Genomic DNA, 25,272 nt, shown 5'->3' on the forward strand with positions numbered 1-25,272 from the left:
TGGTTCTCAATCAGAGTTAGCTGTCTATCGTTGTCTCTGATTGAGAACCATACTTAGGCTGCCCTTTTCCCTCTTTCTGTGTGGGATCTTGTTCTTTGTTTGTTTGCCGCTAGGTTGCACGGCGTAGTTGTTCGGTCGTCGTATTCTTTATTGTTTTGTTGTGTCGTAGTTTCACTTCGTGATTAAAATTATGTGGAACTCAAAGAACGCTGCGCCTTGGTCTCATTCTTCCCAGGACGATCGTTACACCCCCTCAGCTGCAGATAGCAACAATTGCATTTAATGGGCCAGTTTTGACACAAGGCTTGTATTCTATATTTATATAAAGGAAAACATTCAGGTTTATTCTGTTTAGTTATTTGATATTCTTTATTGAAAAAACACAGTTAAGTGTCAACATGGGCACAGTTTATTATAAGTACAAGACCTTTAGTCTATAAAATATGCAGAGTAACAAGATAGAACAATAAAGTAATGAGGACAAAGGGTTGGGGCAGGAGGTGAGAAATAAAATAATTTTATATGTTACTCAATCTGGAGACTTTTGTTCTGATGCCCTAGTACACTGAGATCCTTCAGTATTTTCCCCAACATCTCGTCTGGTACTTTGCGACCTACTATATCTCTGGTGTTGGGCCACTGTGCTGTAGACCACAAGCTGGTTCTGCTGCCAGGAAGAGAAGAGGAAAAGAAACACACACACATGAATAACTTAGTCAAATCATCAACGCAGTAGAGCAACTTTTCATGTAGGCCTACATTTGGTTGGGTCTTGTTCTTGGTGACCACGGTGCTGTATGTGACTGCATCATCCGGAAATGGGTCCTGCTGGTAGACAGTAACACAGGGAGTTATTCAGAAAACACTGATATCCATTTTGAATCCATTGTACATTCTACAACACATCACATTCAAGTTCTGCTTTTCAAGACAGAAAACATTTTCTATAAGACTAGCTGTGCTTATGCGTTTATTTAGTTTAATGTTTACCCTTTGTGCTGTCCAGTGCTGCATAGGAATCACATTGCTGTATAAGTCACCATGTCTCTCAGGGTTTAGGTCCTGTGTGATGGAGGAGAGAGAGCAACATGATCACATGAACTTAGAGAGAGACAGACAATGTTAACTTTCACTTTGAGTTGGGTTGGAGTGGGTTGGGTTGAGTTTGAGGTGGGTTAAGTTGGTTTGCAGAGGGTTTAGATTGGGTTGAAGGGGGGTTGGGTGAAAGGGGTTTGGTTTAACCTGTTGTGCTGTTCCTCTGATGTGACTCACAGTGCTGTAGGTAATGTCCTGCTCAGGGTCAGCAGGCTGCTGAAGGAATGAAACACAAACCGTGTTAACATTTAACAGTTTTACAATATGCCATAGAAGGATGTTGTACCTCATGCATAGTGACATGAATTAGAACATGTTTTGCTGTTTAATTTCCCCCCAATGATAACACAAAATGTGTTATTCTTCAGGTGTCAGTAGTTGTGGTGAGTGATTTGAGGAAGTCTGTTCTGGCTAAAGATGTACACTTAGTGCAGGACTAAATAAAACAATTAAATGATCTTTAAACTGTTTATTTTAATACTACACATAAGCGATCGGGTTGATTTAAAGTGTTAGTTATGAGTAACTACTAACCAAAGCGAGCCCTAGAATATCAAGAAGAGAAAGGAACAGATGAGTGACAAGATAACATGACCATAGCTTACTACTGAGGTGTTTGTTGGTTGGTCCTTTGCCTTCTTGTCCTCTGAAATAAACAAAAGAGGATGTTGGTACTAATGAACTCTGATGTCAAACCTTTCATTTGTAGAAGCAACAACCCTCCTGTATTTATAATATCCCGCCAATGACATTAGTCATAAACATTTTTTTTTTTTTTTACATAATAAAAAAAAATACTTACTATGTTTTCTCAACATCTTCCATGTGACCAAGGTAACAGCTATCAACACCACCAACAGGCTCAGAGGAATGAACAGGACTTCCAGTAAACTGGAATATAAAATAAAATGGAATATATAGATATATAGATATAGGCATGGTGGTAAATGCTTAAGCAAGAATATTTAAGGAAGATGTTTCATTTTGTATACATTTTTCTTTATCTGAAAATGAAACAGACAGTTTTGGAATGTGGAGAACTACAGTTATTATTGTTAACCCAGACACTGGTCTCTGGTTTGATCAGCCTTGCTAGTCACAGGTGTCTCCACCAAGGTTATTATAGTTTTGTGTTTTGATATTTGTTTTATTTCTATTGGTTTTAATATTTTCATTTGAAATTAAGTTTAGTTTCAGGAAGTTTTACTATTTACAAGTTTTATTTAGTTTAAGGTTTATTAAAACATTCATATCTCATTTTTATATTATTTAGTTTCATTTGTAGCTTTAGTGTTAGGCACAGAAAGTAGCCACAGCATGGGAGGTTAGGAGACATTTATGTGTTGTATAGTGTTTTTGGGGATGTCACTTCTTGCAACTGTGGGACAGTAATGCACAAGGTGATGGGTCAGGTCGTAGGTTAGATTGGGTTTAAAGGTAGACTCGGTGAGATGACATAGATGCACAAAGTAAACAGTAGTAGTGTGTCAATAGTCGCAACAACCAGGAATGTTGAAGTGCGAGGCTAAACTTCGTTTAGTTTCTATTTACTATAATAACCTTATCCCCAACACCCTGACACCATCACCAACTATTTGGATGACTGTAGAAGTGAGGGAAATAGTGAATAATGAATACTGACCTCTGGTGCTTCTCATCTGTGTTCTCATTAGTTACAACATTGTCCCTGTCTGTAACAGAAGGGGTAACTGTGGGTGGAGAAGTGTTAGACTCAGCACTGGTTAGTGAGGTTTGGTGAGAGGTTGGAGCTTGTGTTGCTGTGAGAGGCAGAAAAGATAAAGTAGCTTCAATAAACTGACTGTTGTATCATTAAGATTGATATTAATAAAACCAGGTAATTGTGATGTTAATTGAAACTAATCACTATCATGCTTTCTTATCAAATGTGACATGCATTAAAATCCAATTCTTAGAATTTTCAGTATTAATTTCAAATATAAGTGGTCGATATGATGAAAAGTTTGATAAACAATGTTAATTTTCTTAATGATATTTAACATGAATGACCAGATAAACTCAAGAGAATGTGTGGTCCAGAGATTTCCACTTTGTTTCAGAAAAGGTATTTCAAAGTTCTATAATCTCTAACAACACTGGATGAATAAAAAGGGAATCGAACTTGGTTATATGGGATTGCTCTGTACTTACTTGTGGTGGTGCTCTGTGTTGTGGTTGGTTGATTGACAGTGATATGAACAGGCATCTGTAGGTCTCCCTTTTCACACCAGTACCAGCCAGTGTTCTCCATCATCAATCCACTCATAGTCACCGTTAAGACAAAACCGTTGGAGGTTTCTCTCTGCTCTAACTTCACAACTGTTCCATCGAAAGCTCCAGAACTTCCCACAGCCACACAAGAGCCTCCCATCCTGCACCACCTCCCGCTGCCTCCATATGAACTATAGTAACAGAGCACGGTGACGCTCCCTCCTACAACTCCAGTCATCTCTTGTTGGTCCACATAGAGTTCTGGAGTACCTGAATTGGAGGAGTCTGACAAAGAATACACCAAAATATATATTGGCGACTACCTAGTCATCATTGATATTCATATAACACTGAGAAAGTGTAAGTTGAAACACTGGTTCAGTCAGTGATAGTATATACAATAGATGTAGACTAGAGCATACAGTGTGTTTGATGATGAAACAGCAACTTGTGATTCTATCAAACACACTGTCTGTCCCGACCCAGGAGGTGCACAGAGATGTAATGTACCAATATAATATCCTCTATGGATTTCATTTGGTGAACATATGTATGACTGCTTTGTAGAGGGAAAAATAACACACTCATCAACAGGACTATTATGCAACCTTACTGAGCACTATTCATCCTGCATTACTGGATATGCAAGCAGTGCATCTTACCTGGAGTAACAGATATCTGCAGTCTAGCCCCATCATCTCCCTCATTCTTAATCTCCACACTACACCAGTAATAATCAGAATCACTAGGACTAAGACTTGTCATGGTCACAGTGAAGATTCGCTGGTTGATGTCATCAGAGATTGAGTTGTTTCCACTGGTCTTGGGATGGTCAGTGCGTACTACAGGAGAGCAACCTAACCAAAATGATCCCCTACACCAGTATTTCACATTGTTTCTATATCTCTGACCATAGAGACATGGGATGGTGATGGAGCCTCCTTGCTTTACAGACACATGACTCACTGTGGACACACTCTGTGTATCTGTAGGCAAAACAACAGAAAACACATTTAAATACTTACATTTTATCCAGCTGCTCATAAGTCCCATCAGATGATCAACCAAACAATTTGACATAATTCTTGAAGTTGTGACTTTTGTAGAAAAATTTGTCAAACTGTGTTTGTAACACCAGACAGTAGTTGATACATGTAAGTGCTGATGTTGTCACACCAACGTCCAGCCATGAGTACAGAGGCAACAATTAAAGTAGCTTTGACATGGAAATTACTACACCCCTAAAATATGGAGACAATCTCTGGTTTCAATTAACATTTCTGTTTAATACATTTGTATATAGTTGTCACGACTTCTGCCGAAGTCGTTGCCTATCCTTGTCCGGGCGGTGTTCGGCGGTCGACGTCACCGGCCTTCTAGCCATCATCGATCCATTTTTCATTTTCCATTGGTTTTGTCTTGTCTTCCCACACACCTGTTGTCAATCCCATTCATTACCTGTTGTGTATTTAACCCTCTGTTTCCCCTCATGTCTTTGTCAGAGATTGTTTTATGTCAAGTGTTGATTCTTGGTGTATAGGTGCGCGACGGGTCCTCGTACCCATGTTTATTTGATGTATGTATATTCTCGTGTTTGGAGCATGTTATGTGGACATTTATTAAAAGTCTCCATTTACACTTCGTTTAACTCTCCTGCGCCTGACTTCCCTGCCACCTATACACACAACGTTGACAGAATCTCTGACCATAAAAATGAAGTGAGCAGGAGGAGGCATTTCACTAATGGAGGTAGAGGAACGCGTCATGGAACAAGCGGAGGAGATTGACAGTCTGAGCGCTGCCATGGAACGCATTGTCCATAATATGGACCGCTGGGAGAGACAGGGAGCTTTTCCAGCACCTCCACCACCAACACCTGGAATTCCTTTGAACACTTTTCCTTCTCCTGAACAGAACAGGATCCATTTATCCCTACCCACGGGATACAATGGAGATACTGCCAGCTGCCAGGGTTTTCTCCTAAAACTGAACTTGTATCTGGCCACGGTCTCTCCAGTACCATCAGACCGTGAGAAAAGTTCCGCCCTCGTCTCATGCCTCACCGGGAAAGCCCTGGAGTGGGCCAACGCTGTGTGTGGAGAGGATACGGCGTTGGACCATTTTGAGGAGTTCATCTGCCATTTCCGGAAGGTATTCGACCACCCATCCGAAGGCAGAGCAGCGGGTGAGCTCCTCTATCATCTGAGGCAGGGGACGAGGAGTGCTCAGGAGTTCGCTTTAGAGTTTAGGACTTTGGCTGCCGGCGCTGGATGGAGCGACAGGGCCCTGATCGACCACTACCGTTGTAGTCTACGCGAGGACGTCCGTCGGGAGCTGGCCTGTAGAGACACCACCCTCAACTTCGACCAGCTGGTGGATATGTCCATCAGGCTGGACAACATGCTGGCTACTCGGGGACGTCTAGATCGGGGTCTGGTTGTTCCATCCTCCCGCACTCTCTCACCCGAACCTATGGAATTGGGAGGGATGGTGCGCAGGGAGACCGGAGGGGGTTCCCGCTCGAGCACCATCTATGGTCGCAGAGATCACACTGCTGATCGGTGCCGGGTTGGTTCCTCTGGGAATAGAGAAGGCAGGCAGGGCACTCTGGCATCACCCCAGGTGAGTAGGCACCATTCTCATCCAGAGCCCTCTGCTGCACTTATGTTTGTCTCTGTCACTTTTCCGGATTTTTCCCTGCATTCCCAGTATAAGGCACTAGTAGATTCAGGCGCGGCTGGGAATTTCATTAATAAAAATTTAGCTCATAGTTTAGGGATTCCTATTGTTTCTGTGGATATGCCTTTCCCTATTCATGCCTTAGATAGTCGACCAATAGGGTCAGGGTTTATCAGGGAGGTCACCGCACCTTTGTCTATGATAACGCAGGAGGATCACAAGGAGAAGATTAGTCTTTTCCTTATTGATTCCCCTGCGTATTCTGTGGTGCTAGGCCTACCCTGGCTAACTTATCATAACCCCACTGTTTCTTGGCCACAGAGGGCTCTCACGGGGTGGTCGCGAGAGTGCTCAGGTAGGTGTGTAGGGGTGTCCGTTGGTGCTACTACGGTGGAAAGTCCAGACCAGGTCTCCACCGTGCGCATTCCCCCAGAATATGCCGATTTGGCACTCGCCTTCTGTAAAAAGAAGGCGACTCAATTACCACCAAATCTACAGGGGGATTGTGCGATTGATCTCCTGGTAGACGCTGCATATCCCAGGAGTCACGTGTATCCCCTGTCGCAAGCGGAGACAGTGGCTATGGATACATATCTCTGAATCCCTGCGTCAGGGGTTCATTCAGCCATCCATTTCACCCGCCTCTTCGAGTTTCTTTTTTGTGAAGAAGGATGGCGGTTTACGCCCGTGCATTGATTATCGAGATCTCAATAAAATCACGGTAAAATATAGTTACCCGTTACCTTTGATCAATACAGTAATGGAGTCAATGCGCGGGGCCCGCTTCTTCACAAAATTGGATCTCAGGAGTGCGTACAATCTGGTGCGTATTAGGAAGGGTGATGAGTGGAAGACGGCATTTAGCACCACCTCAGGTCATTATGAGTACCTGGTCATGCCATATGGGTTGATGAATGCTCCATCAGTCTTCCAATCATTTGTAGATGAGATCTTCAGGGACCTGCACGGGCAGGGTGTAGTGGTGTATATCGATGATATTTTGATATACTCCGCTACACGCGCCGAGCATGTGTCCCTGGTGCGCAGGGTGCTTGGTCGCCTGTTGGAGCATGATCTATATGTCAAGGCTGAGAAATGCTTGTTCTTCCAACAATCCATCTCCTTCCTAGGGCATCAGATTTCCACTTCAGGAGTGGAAATGGAGAGCGACCGCATTACAGCCGTGCGTAATTGGCCGACTCCAACCACGGTAAAGGAGGTGCAGCGTTTTTTAGGGTTTGCCAATTACTACCGGAGATTTATCCGGGGTTTTGGTCAGTTTGCAGCTCCCATTACCTCACTGCTAAAGGGGTCACCGGTGCGCTTGCAGTGGTCGGCTGAGGCGAATAGGGCTTTTGGACAACTGAAGGCTCTGTTTACCTCGGCGCCTGTGTTGGCTCATCCGGATCCCTCTTTGCCATTCATAGTAGAGGTGGACGCATCCGAAGCTGGGATAGGAGCAGTGCTCTCTCAGCGTTCGGGTGTGGCACTGAAGCTTCGCCCCTGTGCTTTCTTTTCGAAGAAGCTCAGCCTGGCGGAGCGAAACTATGATGTGGGGGACCGAGAGCTGTTGCTATTCACCCTTTTCTCATCTGGACTGACCACCGCAATCTGGAGTACATCCGGCAGGCGAAGAGACTAAATCCTCGCCAGGCAAGGTGGGCCATGTTTTTCACTCGTTTTGTGTTTACGCTTACTTACAGACCAGGCTCCCAGAACGTCAAGGCAGACGCATTGTCTCGGCTGTATGACACAGAGGAGCGGCCCATGGATCCCACTCCCATACTCCCAGAGTCGTGTTTGGTGGCGCCAGTAGTGTGGGAGCTGGACGCGGACATTGAGCTGGCGTCACGTGCAGAGCCCTCTCCTCCTGAGTGTCCAGCTGGTCGTCTGTACGTTCCGTCTGCTGTCCGTGACCGATTGATCTATTGGGCTCACACATCACCCTCCTCTGGTCATCCTGGGATAGGTCGGACGATGCGCTGTCTTGATGGGAGGTACTGGTGGCCCACTTTAGCTAAGGACGTGAGGATTTATGTTTCCTCCTGTTCGGTGTGCGCCCAGTGCAAGGCTCCTAGACACCTGCCTAGAGGTAAGCTTCTACCTTTACCCGTTCCTCAACGGCCGTGGTCGCACCTGTCAGTGGATTTTTTGACTGATCTTCCACCTTCACAGGGTTACACCACGATCCTGGTCGTTGTGGATCGGTTCTCTAAGTCCTGTCGTCTTCTCCCTTTGCCCGGTCTCCCTACGGCCTTACAAACTGCAGAGGCCCTGTTTACACATGTTTTCCGGCACTATGGGGTGCCTGAGGATATAGTGTCTGATCGGGGTCCCCAGTTCACGTCAAGGGTCTGGAAGGCGTTCATGGAACGTCTGGGGATCTCGGTTAGTCTTACCTCAGGTTTTCACCCCGAGAGTAATGGGCAGGTGGAGAGAGTTAACCAGGATGTGGACAGGTTTCTGCGGTCCTATTGCCAGGACCGGCCGGGGGAGTGGGCGAAGTTCGTGCCCTGGGCAGAGATGGCCCAGAACTCACTATGTCACTCCTCCACTAACCTTACCCCTTTTCAATGTGTATTAGGGTATCAGCCGGTTCTGGATCCTTGGCATCAGAGTCAGACCGAAGCTCCTGCGGTGGACAATTGGTTTCGGCACGCTGAGGAAACCTGGGAGGCAGCCCACGTCCACCTTCAGCGTGCCATAAGGCGCCAGAAAATTGGCGCAGACCGACGCCGCAGTGAGGCCACGGTGTTCGTACCTGGGGACAGGGTCTGGCTCTCGACCCGAAACCTGCCCCTCCGCCTGCTCTGCAGGAAGCTGGGTCCGCGGTTTGTGGGGCCGTTTTAAAGTCCTGAGGAGAGTGAACGAGGTATGTTATAGGTTACAACTGCCCACTAATTACCGTATTAACCCCTCGTTCCATGTGTCTCTCCTCAGGCCGGTGGTGGCTGGCCCGCTCCAGGAGGCTGAAGTGCGTGAAGTTCCTCCGCCTCCTCTAGACATCGAGGGGGTCCCGGCGTACTCTGTTCGATCAATTTTGGATTCGAGACGTCGGGCGAGGGGCCTTTAGTACCTCGTGGACTGGGAGGGGTACGGGCCGGAGGAGAGATGCTGGGTTCTGGTGGAGGACGTTTTAGATCCTTCCATGTTAAAAAATTCCACCGCCTCCATCCGGATCGCCCTGCACCTCGCCCTCCGGGTCGTCCCCGAGGCCGGTGTCGACGCGCTGCTGGAGCCGTGGGGGGGGGGTGTAATGGGGGGGGGTGTAATGTCACGACTTCTACCGAAGTCGTTGCCTCTCCTTGTTCGGGCGGTGTTCGGCGGTCGACGTCACCGGCCTTCTAGCCATCGATCCCTTTTTCATTTTCCATTGGTTTTGTCTTGTCTTCCCACACACCTGTTGTCAATCCCATTCATTACCTGTTGTGTATTTAACCCTCTGTTTCCCCTCATGTGTTTGTCAGAGATTGTTTTATGTCAAGTGGTGATTCTTGGTGTATAGGTGCGCGACAGGTCCTCGTACCCATGTTTATTTGATGTATGTGTATTCTCGTGTTTGGAGCATGTTATGTGGACATTTATTAAAAGTCTCCATTTACACTTCGTTTAACTCTCCTGCACCCTGACTTCCCTGCCACCTATACACACAACGTTGACAATAGTAAAACATTTGACTGGATTGTTCTTGATATCTACTGTAGTACATTGAATCCCACAAATGTTTGTGCAAAATAAGTTACAAGCACATTTGTTAAAATTGATAGACACAGGAACTTTTGATTTTCTATTTGTTAATAATATGTTAGTTCTCTTTTACTTGAAGTCTTATTTAAATGTGTTTTGCAACAACTAGAAATGTAGAACTGTTGAAAAGTACAACTGTTTCACAAGATAAATCATTAAAAACAGCACCCATCGATCACAAAATGTAACCTTCATTTAACTAGTCAAGTCAGTTAGGAACAGTGGGTAAACTGCCTTGTTCAGGGGCAAAACGACAGATTTTTAACTTGTCAGCTCAGGGATTCAATCTAGCAACTCTTTCAGTTACTGGCCCAACGTTCTAACCACTAGGCTACCTGCCACCCTAATACTGCAATCCATAATGTGACTACAATGTCTGTGGGCAAAGTAGACAGAACATTACAAGTGTAATGACTTTCAGCATGTATTCAGTCTCAGTGTCTGACTTGGAGGAAGTGAGCCTAATAATATCAAACAATAAAATGTCTTCCCTCACTTACCTGAGAGTCCAGTGAGGAAGAAAAGGATGACCAGGACAAGGAGGAGATGTGGAGCCATGAGTGGATGAGAGATAACGTCTCTGGTAGTATTTATGTTTGTGTGGGAGTACTGGTGTGTCAGGGACCAAGACACCCAGGCAACTGACTACTTCCTTATCCACATAGATATCACTTTTTTAACTCTTCCTGTTTTAAAGACATAATGCAACCAGTGCCCTGAGCAAGATCTCGTGTGTTCACTGATGTTTAACAGTTGAAACCCTGACCAAGGCTGAAATGGTCAAAATGTTATAAAAAGTCTGCTAATACATACAGAATGCTTGTTTATATGATGATTATTTGTAGTTTATTCCCCATCCTCTATACACAGATAATCTCATGTATTAACTCCTGAGTCCTGTGTTGGTCTGTTCCTGTCTGATAGTAATGAGCTATGAATGCAGCCTTCACTGGTGTTACTGCTAAGAAGAACCTGTCAGTATTGCTGATCCATATTCTCACAGATCTTTATAAATAGTGTATGTCATATCACTTGATTCAACCCATTACATCCTTGCTATAGCCATCAAATGAGTTACAATGGTACAGATATTGTAAAGGTTGTCGTAGTCGTTCTCCTCCTCAGACGAGGAGGAGCATGGATCGGACCAAGATGCGGAGTAGTAGGTATTCATGTTTTAATGGCAAACCAACAAACACTACAAATGAACAAAACAACAAACGTGACTAACCTGCAACAGTCCTGTGTGGCCCAAACGCTGACACAGGAACAAACACCCACAAAACACCAGTGAAACCCTGGCTGCCTTAGTATGACTCTCAATCAGAGACAAACGATACACACCTGTCTCTGATTGAGAATCATACCAGGCCGAACACAAAAACCCAACATAGAAATAGAAAACATAGACTGCCCACCCAAAACTCACGCCCTGACCAATAAACACATACAAAACAAGAGAAAACAGGTCAGGAACGTGACAGATATATGTAAAATGTAATTTTGCTAGTTGGTCATTCCTATATTGCGGTGCCTTTCTGTCCTCAGGAAAAATCCTTTCTTATTTAGTGCAAAACAGTTTTAAGTGTGGATTCCAAAAGGCTTTAAATAGAAAGGCAGGTGTCCTTTACCTTAAAAGCACAAAAATGCATTTAAATTTTTTTTTCTGTGGAAGTAGAAGTTTTTACTATGTCCCAGAGTGTCATTAATCAAGCCATAAAATTCATTATTTCATAGTCCTAGTTAAATTCTCTCATCAATAACGTTTTTTCATGATTATTGTATTTAATCTTATTTAAGATTTTCTGTCTTACTGATAGCAAATCAAATCAAGCTATATTTAAATAGAACATTTTAGACATGAATGCAATTGTCACATGGAATGACGCTGGAGAGACGAAGCAGGTACGGGGAGTAAAACATTTAATGAATAACGGACATGGCACGAGACAGGAACAGCGTCAACAAACTAGTAATACAAACAAATGACAATCAATGCAGCAGCAGGGAACAGAGCAGGGGAACTGACAAATATAGGGGAGGAAACAAACAGATGATGAATGAGTCCAATAACGCTGAAGCGAGTGACGAGGGAAGGCAGGTGTGTGTAATGGATAGCAGGAGTGCGTGATGCAGGGCAGCCTGGCGCCCTCAAGCTCCAGGGGGGGAAGAGCGGGAGCAGACATGACAGTACCCATCCCCCCCCCCCCCCCCCCTTGGGGCACCACCCGGCGTCCCACCTGGGCAAACCAGCCGAGACATGGGCGCTGGGCAAGCCGGTTGGGGAGTGGAAGCCCAATGAACCGGTAGGAGCGTGAGAGCCTGGCGAGCCGGCTGAGGCATGGGAGCCTGATGATCCCGCTGCAGATTGGGAGCCCGATGATCTGGTGGAGAGTGACGTGGGATGGGGAGCCGCCGAGCCAACCGAGGCAAGGAAACCTCTCGAGCAGGCCAGGGCGTAGAAGCCCGACTGGCTGGCTTAAGCACCCTCGGTTCCATCGGCGGCGGAATCCACCCCGATGTCACCAACAAAACAAAAAACTAACAAAAAACACTCCTGGACCAGCTGGGCGAACAAGAACTGTGACACGACTCCCGCCAAAGTCGGCTCCTCTCCTTATTTGGGCGGCGCTCGGCGGTCGACGTCACCGGTCTTCTAGCCATCGCCGCTCCATCTTTCATTTTCCTTTTGTTTTGTCTTGTTTTTCCGCACACCTGTTTTACATCCCCTCATCACTCTACATGTATATTATCCTCTGTTCCTCCCATGTCTGTGTGTGTAGTTGTTCGATCTGTGTCATGTGTGACGCTTCATGCTGGTTTTTCCATTGGCACTGATGAGTATGAGAGGCAGATCCCATACAGTCACTGGTCTTTCTCCACACGAGGTGCAGACTGGCCGTCCCATGAGGATGACAAATACACCTTTTCCCCAGAACAGGTTGACCCTGCAAGGAATGGAGGAAGACATGGTTGAGTATTGTGTCACCCTTAATAGTGTTCTTAAGACTCTTTTCCCCTGGGTGAAGGCGTCTTTGCCAAATCTAGCAGGTGGAGCTGAACACTGTTGATGCCAGGGGATTTTGTGGTGGTGAAAGATTTCAGGAAAAAGAGTTGGAAGGACCCCTGTTGGAGAGGTCTGTACCAAGTTCTTCTGACCACCCCCACTGCGGTGAAGGTTGCTGAGAGAGATACCTAGATCCACGTGTCGCACTGCATACGAGTTCCTGATCCAGAAGAAGATGGGGCCTCGCCAGTTCCGTTGTTATAGTGTGGCCCTCCTCTGCATTAGCACAGGAGTGCTAATAAGAACAGTAGATTGTCCTCTTGTGGGAAACCTGACAGTAGGTGAGATAAGTCCCGAGCCAAAGGGGCCAACGCAGGCCCAGAGTAGGGGCCCAGAAGTAGATGGTCATTGTCGAAAGAGAGACCTGGTGGGCCCTCACAACCATGAATTTGTTCTTATCTAGAGCAGTAATGGTTGCTAATCTGACATCCAGAGAAAAAGACTGTTGTGTGTGTGGGTTGGGGCCAGATTAAGTAGGAGCAGGTTTACCTCTTGTGGGAGTTCCCATAGGGGTACAGTTGACTATGCATATGAGTGTACCATTTGTAGTAAAGATGCCACGTAACCCTGATCCCATGGTGATTTTTGCATTAGTCAAACACACAGGTCCACCATATTTTGCTAGGACAGAAAATACTTTACACCCACCCCTTTCAGTAGCAGGAGTGACGACAGCTCCTGGGTGTATTAGAGGAGAAGGAGGTAATCATTTGGGTGAACTAGAATGTAATTGTACAATGCATTACAACAAATCCAATACTTGTAAGTTAACTGTTAACAATGCCGACACTGGGGAACCTGGTAATGTTACTTATGGTATTTCAGTCTATAGTGTTATTATCCCTTTAAGAGGAGCTCCGAATGGAACCTATTGGCTGTTTGGTAAGATGGCTTACTATAGCCTTCCCTCGAACGAGTAGGTACTTGTATTGTTGGGTTTGTGGTGACAACTATGAGAACCGTTCCAAATAATGAGAGGGATCTGAAGGCTCTGTTTAGAGACTATAACCCTCCTGGCATGAGTAGAGATAAGAGGTCTCAAGTTGACATCACTCACACTCAGGCACCTGCCTCCAGGTTCTTTGGTGTGTTTTTCCCTGGGTATTCGTGACGTCTCTAAACACGTAGAGAAAATTGGCAATGCTGCTAGAAATGCACTGGAACAATTGAATAGGAAACTAAAATAATTGCGTAAGTTAGCTCTGCAAAACAGAGCGGCTCTTGACTATCTTCTTGACTATCTTGTGTAATCATTGGCGATGAATGTTGTACTTTTGTCCGCGATCACTCTTCTAATGTGACTGATCTTGCCAAATACATTGCCACTGTTGCTAAGAATAATTCCCCAAAACCAGAGTGGGCGCATGCAACTTGGTTGGAATCCCTGATTGGAAGTTGGGGATCCCAAATTGTCCAATGGGCTGCAGTGAGTTTTTTTGCTTATTTTGCCTAATGGTGTTATTAACATGCTGTAAGGCTGTCTGTGCCTCTCGTTAATAAGATCTCAGCAGCTGTCATGTTTTATGCTACTCAAGAGGATGGTGAGACTGATGAGCTGCCTACTCTGGATGAGCTTCCATTTCCCCTGTAGAGAAGGATGAGGAGTGATGATTGAAGGTTGTTTTCCTTTAAAAAGTTGTCATCTAAACCAATAATGTGTTTCACTTACTTGGAACACTGAGCTGATAAGTCAGCACCAACTTTTTGAAGGTCTTAGCAGATTTGTTAAACAACAGCTTTTATGTTTTGACTAAGTAGATGTCCAAGGGACAGTGCAATGCAACTCAATTGTGGTAAGAGCTAAGGAAACAATGGTTAAACATTGAGAGATTTATCCACCTCTGAATCTACAGATCCCTTGCGTGTGAGTTTTTGATAGACTCACTCCCGTTGATTCTAACCTTTGATTGTAGATTTTAGCTTTATTATGATGATTATGAATGAAATTAGATTCACTGTCGTTAATAGAAGCATAACCTTTTTTATGATTTATTATGATGATAGTATTACCATGAATGAAATTCTGTAATGAAGAATGTTTGTAACTGTATGAAGCGAAAGTACGTATAGTCTATGAGATATGCTGCTGTCACAAATGGATAGGCTACTAGAATACCATTTTCAAATGATGTTTTTCTAAAAATTGTATCTGAAAATGAAATCAATATATTTTATATAATTTGTTTGGATTAGTAATTGAGAGATGTATCTGAGAGCGGGCTGACCTATGGTGGTTGTCATCTATGTCCCCTTTAGCTCCCAGGGTTGTGTTGTGTACAAGAATAGAAGGGTTGTCTGCAGGCTGAGAAGTTGGAGTGGCAGAGGGTTGCTGAGTGGTTGGAGCAGTAGCGGATTTAGGTACAGACGACATGGGCAGTCTCCCAGGGTGGCATCTTGCCGGGGGCGGCACGGGGCGCCCGCACAAAAGAATTCGGAATGGTGACATTTACGCAATCGTTTTTTTATTGCTCATTTACACGTCACGTCAATGATATCATGTCACCATGTGGGACTGTGGGTCAATTAACCTTGTCGAAGTCATTCACACTACAAAATGCTACCAAATGAACCACAATTCATTCATAATATGTAAATACATAGTTTTACAGACATACTGCAGAATCGTTAAGAATGATATAAAATCAGTCTGCACACCACCAAGGTGAATTGGTTTAGTCTTGACTCTTGGTTGACAGTGTTGGGGGATGGATAATGTATTGATGCTCGAGTGCCAAATCAACACAAAATTGTTTCTAGTTGTCTTTGTTACTTCATTTTGAAGAAGGGGGTGTTTGCCCAGGGTGCCATACAAGCTAGAACCGCCACTGGGTTGGAGCAACATTATATAGCTGGTATACCAGAAAGACAGCATGAACCGTAGTGTATGAAAAATAAGCCGTCATAGATTAGATCATCATCGTCATTAGCAGCATGTTTCAATTACAATAACATTTGCTCAGCAAAGAAAGCCACTTCAAATCAAGCTGTATATTAAGACTCAATTCAAACATCTGATGGATACACATGAAACCCAAACAAGATGATACCTACTTTTGTGTTTACTTTTGGTACTTTGTGCTGTGATTGGTTGTTTTACATTATAAACTGGGTATTTAGAGTCCTGAATGCTGATTGGCTGAAAGCCATGGTATATCAGAGCGCGCATACCACGAGTATGACAAATGTATTGTTACTTCCCTAATGACGTTGGAAACCAGTTTATATTAGCAATAAGGCACCTCAGGGGCTTGTGGTATATGTCTAATATACCATGGCTAAGGGCAGTAACCAGGCACTCCACGTTGCGCATAAAACAGCCTATAGCCATGGTATATTGACTATATACCACACCCCCTTGTCCCTTATTTCTTTAGTAATGTGAACAGTCCTCTGTAGGTCTACCACTGCACACCAGTACCAGCCAGTGATTTCCATCTTCAGTCCACTTATGGTCACCATCAAAACTGATTATGTGTAATTCTCTTCCTGCTTTTGTTTGGGTCCTAATGCCCCCCTGTCACGGCAGTCTAAGTCGTCCTCCTCCTCAGACGAGGAGAGGCGAGAAGGATCTGAGGACCAATGTGCAGCGTAGTAATTTTCCACGATTTAATTAACACAAAACAAGACACTGTACAAAATGACAAAACAAACTAACCGTCACAGTCCTAGCTGGTGCAGACAAAACACAAAGACAGTCAACAACCACCCACAATCCCCAACACAAAACAAGCCACCTATATATGATTCTCAATCAGGGACAACGATTGACAGCTGCCTCTGATTGAGAACCATATTAGGCTGGACACAGAAACAGACGAACTAGACACACAACATAGAATTCCCACCCAGCTCACGTCCTGACCAACACTAAACAAGCAAAACACATAAGAACTCTGGTCAGGACATTACACACGCCCTGACCTTAGGGATCCTTTTTTATGTCTCTCTTTGGGTTTGGTGAGAGCGTGAGTTTGGGTGGGCATTCTATGTCTTGGTTCTATGTGGTCTATTTCTATGTGTTTGGCCTGTTGTGGTTCTCAATCAGAGTTAGCTGTCTATCGTTGTCTCTGATTGAGAACCATACTTAGGCTGCCCTTTTCCCTCTTTCTGTCTGGGATCTTGTTCTTTGTTTGTGTGCCGCTAGGTTGAACGGCGTAGCTGTTCGGTCGTCTTATTGTTTTGTTGTGTCGTAGTTTCACTTCGTGATTAAAATTATGTGGAACTCAAAGAACGCTGCGCCTTGGTCTCATTCTTCCCAGGACGATCGTTACACCCCCTCAGCTGCAGGTGTAACACTTGCATTTAATGGGCTAGTTTTGACAAGGCTTGTATTCTATATTTATATAAAGGAAAACATTCAGGTTTATTCTGTTTAGTTATTTGATATTCTTTATTGAAAAAACACAGTTAAGTGTTAACATGGGCACAGTTTATTATAAGTACAAGACTTTTAGTCTATAAGATATGCATATTAACAAGATAGATAGAACAATAAAGTAATGAGGACAAAGGGTTGGGGCAGGAGGTGACAAATACTGTTATATGTTACTCAATTTTGTTCTGATGCCCTAGTACACTGAGATCCTTCAGTATTTTCCCCAACATCTCGTCTGGTACTTTGCGACCTACTATATCTCTGGTGTTGGGCCACTGTGCTGTAGACCACAAGCTGGTTCTGCTGCCAGGAAGAGAAGAGGAAAAGAAACACACACACACATTAATAGGTAGTCATATCATCAACACAGTAGAGCAACTTTTTATGTAGGCCTACATTTGGTTGGGTCTTGTTCTTGGTGACCACGGTGCTGTATGTCACTGCATCATCCGGAAATGGGTCCTGCTGATAGACAGTAACACAGGGAGTTATTCAGAAAACACTGATATCTATTTTGAATCCATTGTACATTCTACAATGCATCAGAGCCGCCAATTCAAGTTCTGCTTTTCAAGACAGAAAACATTTTCTATAAGACTAGCTGTGCTTATGTGTTTATTTAGTTTAATGTTTACCCTTTGTGCTGTCCAGTGCTGCTTAGGAATCACAGTGGTGTATAAGTCACCATGTCTCTCAGGGTTTAGGTCCTGTGTGATGGAGGAGAGAGAGCAACATGATCACATGAACTTAGAGAGAGACAATGTATACTTTCACTTTGAGTTGGGTTGGAGTGGGTTGGGTTGAGTTTGAGGTGGGTTAAGTTGGTTTGCAGAGGGTTTAGATTGGGTTGAAGGGGGGTTGGGTGAAAGGGGTTTGGTTTAACCTGTTGTGCTGTTCCTCTGATGTGACTCACAGTGCTGTAGGTAATGTCCTGCTCAGGGTCAGCAGACTGCTGAAGGAATGGAACCGTGTTAACATTTAACAGTTTTACAATATGCCATAGAAGGATGTTGTACCTCATGCATAGTGACATGAATTATAACATGTTTTGATGTTTAATTTCCCCCCAATGATAACATAAAATGTGTTATTCTTCAAGTGTCAGTAGTTGTGGTGAGTGATTTGAGGAAGTCTGTTCTGGCTAAAGATGTACACTTAGTGCAGGACTAAATAAAACAATTAAATGATCTTTAAACTGTTATTTTAATACTACACATAAGCGATCGGTTTGATTTAAAGTGTTAGTTATGAGTAACTACTAACCAAAGCGAGCCCTAGAATAACAAGAAGAGGAAGGAACAGATGAGTGACAAGATAACATGACCATAGCTTACTACTGAGGTTTTTGTTGGTTGGTCCTTTGCCTTCTTGTCCTCTGAAATAAACAAAAGAGGATGTTGGTACTAATGAACTCTGATGTCAAACCTTTCATTTGTAGAAGCAACAACACTCCTGTATTTATAATATTCTGCAAATGACAGTCATAAACATTACTTCTTTTTTTTAACATAATTTAAAAAAATACTTACTATGTTTTCTCAACATCTTCAATGTGACCAAGGTAACAGCTATCAACACCACCAACAGGCTCAGAGGAATGAACAGGACTTCCAGTAAACTGGAATATAAAATAAAATGGAATATATAGATAACCACAGGCATGGTGGTAAATGCTTAAGCAAGAATATTTAAGGAAGATGTTTCATTTTGTATACATTTTTCTATATCTGAAAATGAAACAGACAGTTTTGGAATATGGAGAACTACAGTTATTATTGTTAACCCAGACACTGGGTCTCTGGTTTGATCAGCCTTGCTAGTCACAGGTGTCTCCACCAAGGTTATTATAGTTTTGTGTTTTGATATTTGTTTTATTTCTATTGGTTTTAATATTTTTATTTGAAATTAAGTTTAGTTTCAGGAAGTTTTACTATTTACAAGTTTTATTTAGTTTAAGGTTTATAAAAACATTCATATTTCGTTTTTATATTATTTAGTTTCATTTGTAGCTTATTGTTAGGGACAGAAAGTAGCCACAGCATGGGAGGTTAGGAGACATTTATGTGTTGTATAGTGTTTTTGGGGATGTCACTTCTTGCAACTGTGGGACAGTAATGCACAAGGTGATGGGTCAGGTTGTAGGTTAGATTGGGTTTAAAGGTAGACTCAGCGAGATGACGTAGATGCACAAAGTAAACAGTAGTAGTGTGTCAATAGTCGCAACAACCAGGAATGTTAAAGTGCGAGGCTAAACTTCTCCGTTTGTTGACACATGCAACATTTTAGCAGGGAAACGCGACCAATATCTGCGTTACTGCTGGTGGCAACAACATCTCGCTGAGTATACCTTTAAATGAAAGTCAGTCTCAATGTGACCCGTCAGATTCAGAAGCTATAAAACAACATTGAAAATACAGTTACATTTTTTTCCCCAAAACGAAAACTGAACATAATCATAATGGTTTCTATTATATTTTAGTTCGCTTTGTAGTCTTAGAAAAGAATTTCAGTATAGATAACATTTTTCAAACGGGTGTGTTAATTATTTTTATTTCAGAAGTTCACTAAATAGTTTTTTCATTATTCGTTTCTATTTACTATAATAACCTTATCCCCAACACCCTGACACCATCACCAACTATTTGGATGACTGTAGAAGTGAGGGAAATAGTGAAGAATGAATACTGACCTCTGGTGCTTCTCATCTGTGTTCTCATTAGTTACAACATTGTCCCTGTCTGTAACAGAAGGGGTAACTGTGGGTGGAGAAGTGTTAGACTCAGCACTGGTTAGTGAGGTTTGGTGAGAGGTTGGAGCTTGTGTTGCTGTGAGAGGCAGAAAAGATAAAGTAGCTTCAATAAACTGACTGTTGTATCATTAAGATTGATATGAATAAAACCAGGTAATTGTGATGTTGATTGAAACTAATCACTATCATGCTTTCTTATCAAATGTGACATGCATTAAAATCCAATTCTTAGAATTTTCAGTATTAATTTCAAATATAAGTGGTTGATATGATGAAAAGTTTGATAAACAATGTTAATTTTCTTAATGATATTTAACATGAATGACCGGATAAACTCAAGAGAATGTGTGGTCCAGAGATTTCCACTTTGTTTCAGAAAATGTATTTCAATGTTCTATAATCTCTAACAACACTGGATGAATAAAAACGGAATCGAACTTGGTTATATGGGATTGCTCTGTACTTACTTGTGGTGGTGCTCTGTGTTGTGGTTGGTTGATTGACAGTGATATGAACAGGCATCTGTAGTTTTCCCTTTTCACACCAGTACCAGCCAGTGTTCTCCATCATCAATCCACTCATAGTCACCGTTAAGACATAACCGTTGGTGGTTTTTCTCTGCTCTAACTTCACAACTGTTCCTTCGAAAGCTCCAGAACTTCCCACAGCCACACAAGAGCCTCCCATCCTGCACCACCTCCCGCTGCCTCCATATGAACTATAGTAACAGAGCACGGTGACACTCCCTCCTACAACTCCAGTCATCTCTTGTTGGTCCACATAGAGTTCTGGAGTACCTGAATTGGAGGAGTCTGACAAAGAATATACCAATATACACTGCTCAAAACAAAAAAATAAAGGGAACACTTAAACAGCACAATGTATCTCCAAGTCAATCACACTTCGGTGAAATCAAACTGTCCACTTAGGAAGCAACACTGATTGACAATAAATTTCACATGCTGTTGTGCAAATGGAATAGACAAAAGGTGGAAATTATAGGCAATTAGCAAGACACCCCCAAAAAAGGAGTGATTCTGCAGGTGGTGACCTGGGATACGGGGAAAAACCACACTTTAATGTCCAACCAGAAGTATAACTGGTAACGCCAAAACATAGGCGTAAAATATACTCCACTACAGTACACACTGGTAATAATCCGGACAGCGAAAAAAAACCCCCATCAAAACACGAACACCTCATACAAAAACAGAAGACAAGCCTGCACAAACAGAAGCGGGCTAAACGAACTTAAATAACACCACCCTAACAACCAAACAATGAACAGGTGAAAACAATTAGACAAAACCAAACGAAAAGGGAAAAAGGGATCGGTGGCAGCTAGTAGACCGGCGACGACGACCGCCGAGCGCCACCCGAACAGGAAGGGGAGCCACCTTCGGTAATGTTCGTGACAGCGTGTGTGTTTTTGATAGACTCACTCCAGTTGATTCTAACCTTTGATTGTAGATTTTAGCTTTATTATGATGATTATGAATGAAATTAGATTCACTGTCGTTAATAGAGGCATAACCTTTTTTATGATTTATTATGATGATAGTATTACCATGAATGAAATTCTGTAATGAAGAATGTTTGTAACTGTATGAAGCGAAAGTACGTATAGTCTATGAGATATGCTGCTGTCACAAATGGATAGGCTACTAGAATACCATTTTCAAATGATGTTTTTCTAAAAATTGTATCTGAAAATGAAATCAATATATTTTATATAATTTGTTTGGATTAGTAATTGAGAGATGTATCTGAGAGCGGGCTGACCTATGGTGGTTGTCATCTATGTCCCCTTTAGCTCCCAGGGTTGTGTTGTGTTCAAGAATAGAAGGGTTGTCTGCAGGCTGAGAAGTTGGAGTGGCAGAGGGTTGCTGAGTGGTTGGAGCAGTAGCGGATTTAGGTATAGACGACATGGGCAGTCTCCCAGGGTGGCATCTTGCCGGGGGCGGCACGGGGCGCCCGCACAAAAAAATTCGGAATGGTGACATTTACGCAATCGTTTTTTTTCACGTCAATGATACGTCAATGATACACGTCAATTTTTTTCACGTCAATGATATCATGTCACCATGTGGGACTGTGGGTCAATTAACCTTGTCGGAGTCACACTACGAAATGCTACCAAATGAACCACAATTCATTCATAATACTGTGAATATATAGTTTCACAGACATACTGCGGAATCGTTAAGAATGATATAAAATCAGTCTGCACACCACCAAGGTGAATTGGTTTAGTCTTGACTCTAGGTTGACAGTGTTGGGGGATGGGTAATGTATTGATGCTCGAGTGCCAAATCAACACAAAATTGTTTCTAGTTGTCTTTGTTACTTCATTTTGAAGAAGGGGGTGTTTGCCCAGGGTGCCATACAAGCTACAACCGCCACTGGGTTGGAGCAACATTATATAGCTGGTATACCAGAAAAACAGCATGAAGCGTAGTGTATGAAAAACAAGCCGTCATAGATTAGATCATCGTCATCAGCATCATGTTTCAATTACAATAACATTATTTCAGCAAAGAAAGCCCCTTCAAATCAAGCTGTATAGTAAGACTCAATTCGAACATCTGATTGATACACATGAAACCCAAACAAGATGATACCTACTTTTGTGTTTACGTTTGGTACTTTGTGCTGTGATTGGATGTTTGACATTATAAACTGCGTAGTTAGAGTCCTGAATGCTGATTGGCTGAAAGCCATGGTATATCAGAGCGCATACCACGAGTATGACAAATTTATTGTTACTTCCCTAATGACGTTGGAAACCAGTTTATATTAGCAATAAGGCACCTCAGGGGTTTATGGTATATGTCCAATATACCACGGCTAAGGGCTGTAACCAGGCACTCCACGTGGCGTCGCGCATAAAACAGCCCGTAGCCATGGTATATTGACTACATACCACACCCCCTTGTCACTTATTGCTTTAGTAATGTGAACAGTCATCTGTAGGTCTACCACTGCACACCAGTACCAGCCAGTGTTTTCCATCTTCATTCCACTTATGGTCACCATCAAAACTGATTATGTGTAATTCTCTTCCTGCTTTTGTTTGGGTCCTAATGCCCCCCTGTCATGCCCTGACCTTAGAGATCCTTTTTATGTCTCTCTTTGGGTTTGGTCAGGGCGTGAGTTGGGGTGGGCATTCTATGTCTTGGTTCTATGTGGTCTATTTCTATGTGTTTGGCCTGGTGTGGTTCTCAGAGTTAGCTGTCTATCGTTGTCTCTGATTGAGAACCATACTTAGGCTGCCCTTTTCCCTCTTTCTGTCTGGGATCTTGTTCTTTGTTTGTGTGCCGCTAGGTTGAACGGCGTAGCTGTTCGGCCGCCGTATTCTTTATTGTTTTGTTGTGTCGTAGTTTCACTTCGTGATTAAAATTATGTGGAACTCAAAGAATGCTGCACCTTGGTCTCATTCTTCCCAGGACGATCGTTACACCCCCCCAACTGCAGATAGCAACACTTGCATTTAATGGGCTAGTTTTGACACAAGGGTCTTATTCTATATTTATATAAAGGAAAACATTCAGGTTTATTCTGTTTAGTTATTTGATATTCTTTATTGAAAAAACACAGTTAAGTGTCAACATGGGCACAGTTTATTATAAGTACAAGACTTTTAGTCTATAACATATGCAGATTAACAAGATAGATAGAACAATAAAGTAATGAGGACAAAGGGTTGGGACAGGAGGTGAGAAATAAAATAATTTTATATGTTACTCAATCTGGAGACGTTTGTTCTGATGCCCTAGTACACTGAGATCCTCCAGTATTTTCCCCAACATCTCGTCTGGTACTTTGCGGCCTACTGTATCAAATCATCAACACAGTAGAGCAACTTTTTATGTAGGCCTACATTTGGTTGGGTCTTGTTCTTGGTGACCACGGTGCTGTATGTCACTGCATCATCGGTAAATGAGTCCTTCTGGTAGACAGTAACACAATGAGTTATTCAGAAAACTCTGATATCCATTTTGAATCCATTGTACATTCTACAACACATCAGAGCCGCCAATTCAAGTTCTGCTTTTCAAGACAGAAAACATTTTCTATAAGACTAGCTGTGCTTATGCGTTTATTTAGTTTAATGTTTACCCTTTGTGCTGTCCAGTGCTGCTTAGGAATCACATTGCTGTATAAGTCACCATGTCAGAGTTTAGGTCCTGTGTGATGGAGGAGAGAGAGCAACATGATCACATGAACTTAGAGAGAGACAGACAATGTTTACTTTCACTTTGAGTTGGGTTGGAGTGGGTTGGGTTGAGTTGCAGAGAGTTTAGGTTGTGTTGCAGGGGTTTGGGTTGAGTTTGAGGTGGGTCTAGTTGGTTTGCAGAGGGTTTAGGTTGGGTTGAAGGGGGGTTGGGTCAACAGGGGTTTGGTTTAACCTGTTGTGCTGTTCCTCTGATGTACCTCACAGTGCTGTAGGTAATGTCCTGCTCAGGGTCAGCAGGCTGCTGAAGGAATGGAACACAAACCGTGTTAACATTTAACAGTTTTACAATATGCCATGGTGTCACGTTCCTGACCTGTTTTCCCTTGTTTTTGTATTGATTTAGTATGGTCAGGGCGTGAGTTGGGTGGGTTGTCGATGTTTGATATTTTTTTGGGGTTTTTTGTGTGTTCGGCCTGGTATGATTCTCAATGAGGCAGCTGTCAATCGTTGTCCCTGATTGAGAATCATACTTAGGCAGCCGGGGTTTCACGTGTGTTTTGTGGGTGTTTGTATTTCGTGTCAGTGTTCGTGCCACACGGGACTGTTGTTCGGGTAGATTCAATTTGTTATTTTGTTTCGTTTAGTGTTTAGTTTATTTCATAATAAAACATGGACAATTTCCACTCTGCGTTTTGGTCCGATCCCTACACCTCCTCTTCAGACGAAGAGGAGGAAATCTGCCGTTACAGAAACACCCACCACCAAAGGACCAAGCAGAGTGGAAAAGGGCAGCGACAGCAGCAGCAGCGGAAACAGACACAGGACTCCTGGACTTGGGAAGAGATCCTGGATGGCAAGGGACCCTGGGCTAAGCCAGGGGAATATCGCCGTCCCAAGGCGGAGTTGGAGGCAGCGAAGGCAGAGAGGCGCTGGTATGAGGAGGCAGCTCGGCGACGCGGTTGGGAGCCCGAGAGTCAGACCCAAAAATGTCTTTGGGGGGGGGCACACGCGGAGTGTGGCAAAGCCGGGTAGGAGACCTGAGCCAACTCCCCGTGCTTACCGTGGAGTGAGAGGGCGTCGTACTGGCCAGACACCGTGTTATGCGGTGGAGCGCACGGTGTTCCCAGTACGCGTGCTTAGCCCAGTGCGGGCTA

At 43.4% G+C, this 25,272-nt stretch overlaps 3 protein-coding genes across 4 annotated transcripts in view; all 3 read right to left on the reverse strand.

The window, feature by feature from the left end:
* Positions 1 to 406: 406 nt before the first annotated feature.
* Positions 407 to 4,169, reverse strand: LOC129836338 (CMRF35-like molecule 1). Its single transcript, XM_055902379.1, has 9 exons — positions 3,987 to 4,169; positions 3,265 to 3,609; positions 2,738 to 2,873; positions 1,898 to 1,986; positions 1,701 to 1,741; positions 1,243 to 1,311; positions 991 to 1,062; positions 760 to 828; positions 407 to 664 (listed from the first exon to the last, which is right to left on the reverse strand). Exons 1-9 carry the CDS (start codon positions 4,087 to 4,089, stop codon positions 530 to 532), a joined length of 1,059 nt encoding a protein of 352 aa, XP_055758354.1. The 5' UTR covers positions 4,090 to 4,169; the 3' UTR covers positions 407 to 529.
* A 13,072-nt stretch (positions 4,170 to 17,241) lies between these two features.
* LOC129836339 (CMRF35-like molecule 1) lies at positions 17,242 to 21,087 on the reverse strand. 2 transcript variants are annotated; one of them, XM_055902381.1, is made up of 8 exons: positions 20,409 to 21,087; positions 19,882 to 20,017; positions 18,722 to 18,810; positions 18,527 to 18,567; positions 18,076 to 18,144; positions 17,828 to 17,899; positions 17,589 to 17,657; positions 17,242 to 17,492 (listed from the first exon to the last, which is right to left on the reverse strand). In XM_055902381.1, exons 1-8 carry the CDS (start codon positions 20,704 to 20,706, stop codon positions 17,367 to 17,369), a joined length of 900 nt encoding a protein of 299 aa, XP_055758356.1. In that variant the 5' UTR covers positions 20,707 to 21,087; the 3' UTR covers positions 17,242 to 17,366. The 2 variants fall into 2 exon arrangements, with proteins under 2 accessions (XP_055758356.1, XP_055758355.1); XM_055902380.1 differs by having other exon boundaries at positions 17,242 to 17,495.
* A 2,462-nt stretch (positions 21,088 to 23,549) lies between these two features.
* The window catches only part of LOC129835933 (uncharacterized), a 39,041-nt gene continuing 37,318 nt past the window's right edge, over positions 23,550 to 25,272 (reverse strand). The window contains exons 9-11 of the mRNA XM_055901631.1: positions 24,351 to 24,419; positions 24,061 to 24,128; positions 23,550 to 23,890 (exon numbers count right to left, since the gene is read on the reverse strand). Coding sequence (XP_055757606.1) covers positions 24,090 to 24,128; positions 24,351 to 24,419 — 108 coding nt within the window. The 3' untranslated portion in view covers positions 23,550 to 23,890; positions 24,061 to 24,089. The remainder of the gene's footprint in view (positions 23,891 to 24,060; positions 24,129 to 24,350; positions 24,420 to 25,272) is intronic.

Source organism: Salvelinus fontinalis, chromosome 37 (genome assembly GCF_029448725.1).
Source record: "Salvelinus fontinalis isolate EN_2023a chromosome 37, ASM2944872v1, whole genome shotgun sequence".
NCBI lineage: Eukaryota > Metazoa > Chordata > Actinopteri > Salmoniformes > Salmonidae > Salvelinus > Salvelinus fontinalis.

Excerpts from the sequence above, each read along its gene's own strand:
- LOC129836338 (XM_055902379.1), bottom strand. The coding sequence starts at position 4,089 with ATGACAAGTCTTAGTCCTAGTGATTCTGATTATTACTGGTGTAGTGTG. Across the intron at positions 1,742-1,897 it reads GAAGATGTTGAGAAAACATA|AGGACAAGAAGGCAAAGGAC; the intron begins GTAAGTATTTTT and ends TGTTTATTTCAG. Across the intron at positions 665-759 it reads AGAACAAGACCCAACCAAAT|AACCAGCTTGTGGTCTACAG; the intron begins GTAGGCCTACAT and ends TCCTGGCAGCAG.
- LOC129836339 (XM_055902380.1), bottom strand. The coding sequence starts at position 20,706 with ATGACTGGAGTTGTAGGAGGGAGTGTCACCGTGCTCTGTTACTATAGT. Across the intron at positions 18,811-19,881 it reads ACAGATGAGAAGCACCAGAG|TTTACTGGAAGTCCTGTTCA; the intron begins GTCAGTATTCAT and ends TTTATATTCCAG. Across the intron at positions 18,568-18,721 it reads GAAGATGTTGAGAAAACATA|AGGACAAGAAGGCAAAGGAC; the intron begins GTAAGTATTTTT and ends TGTTTATTTCAG.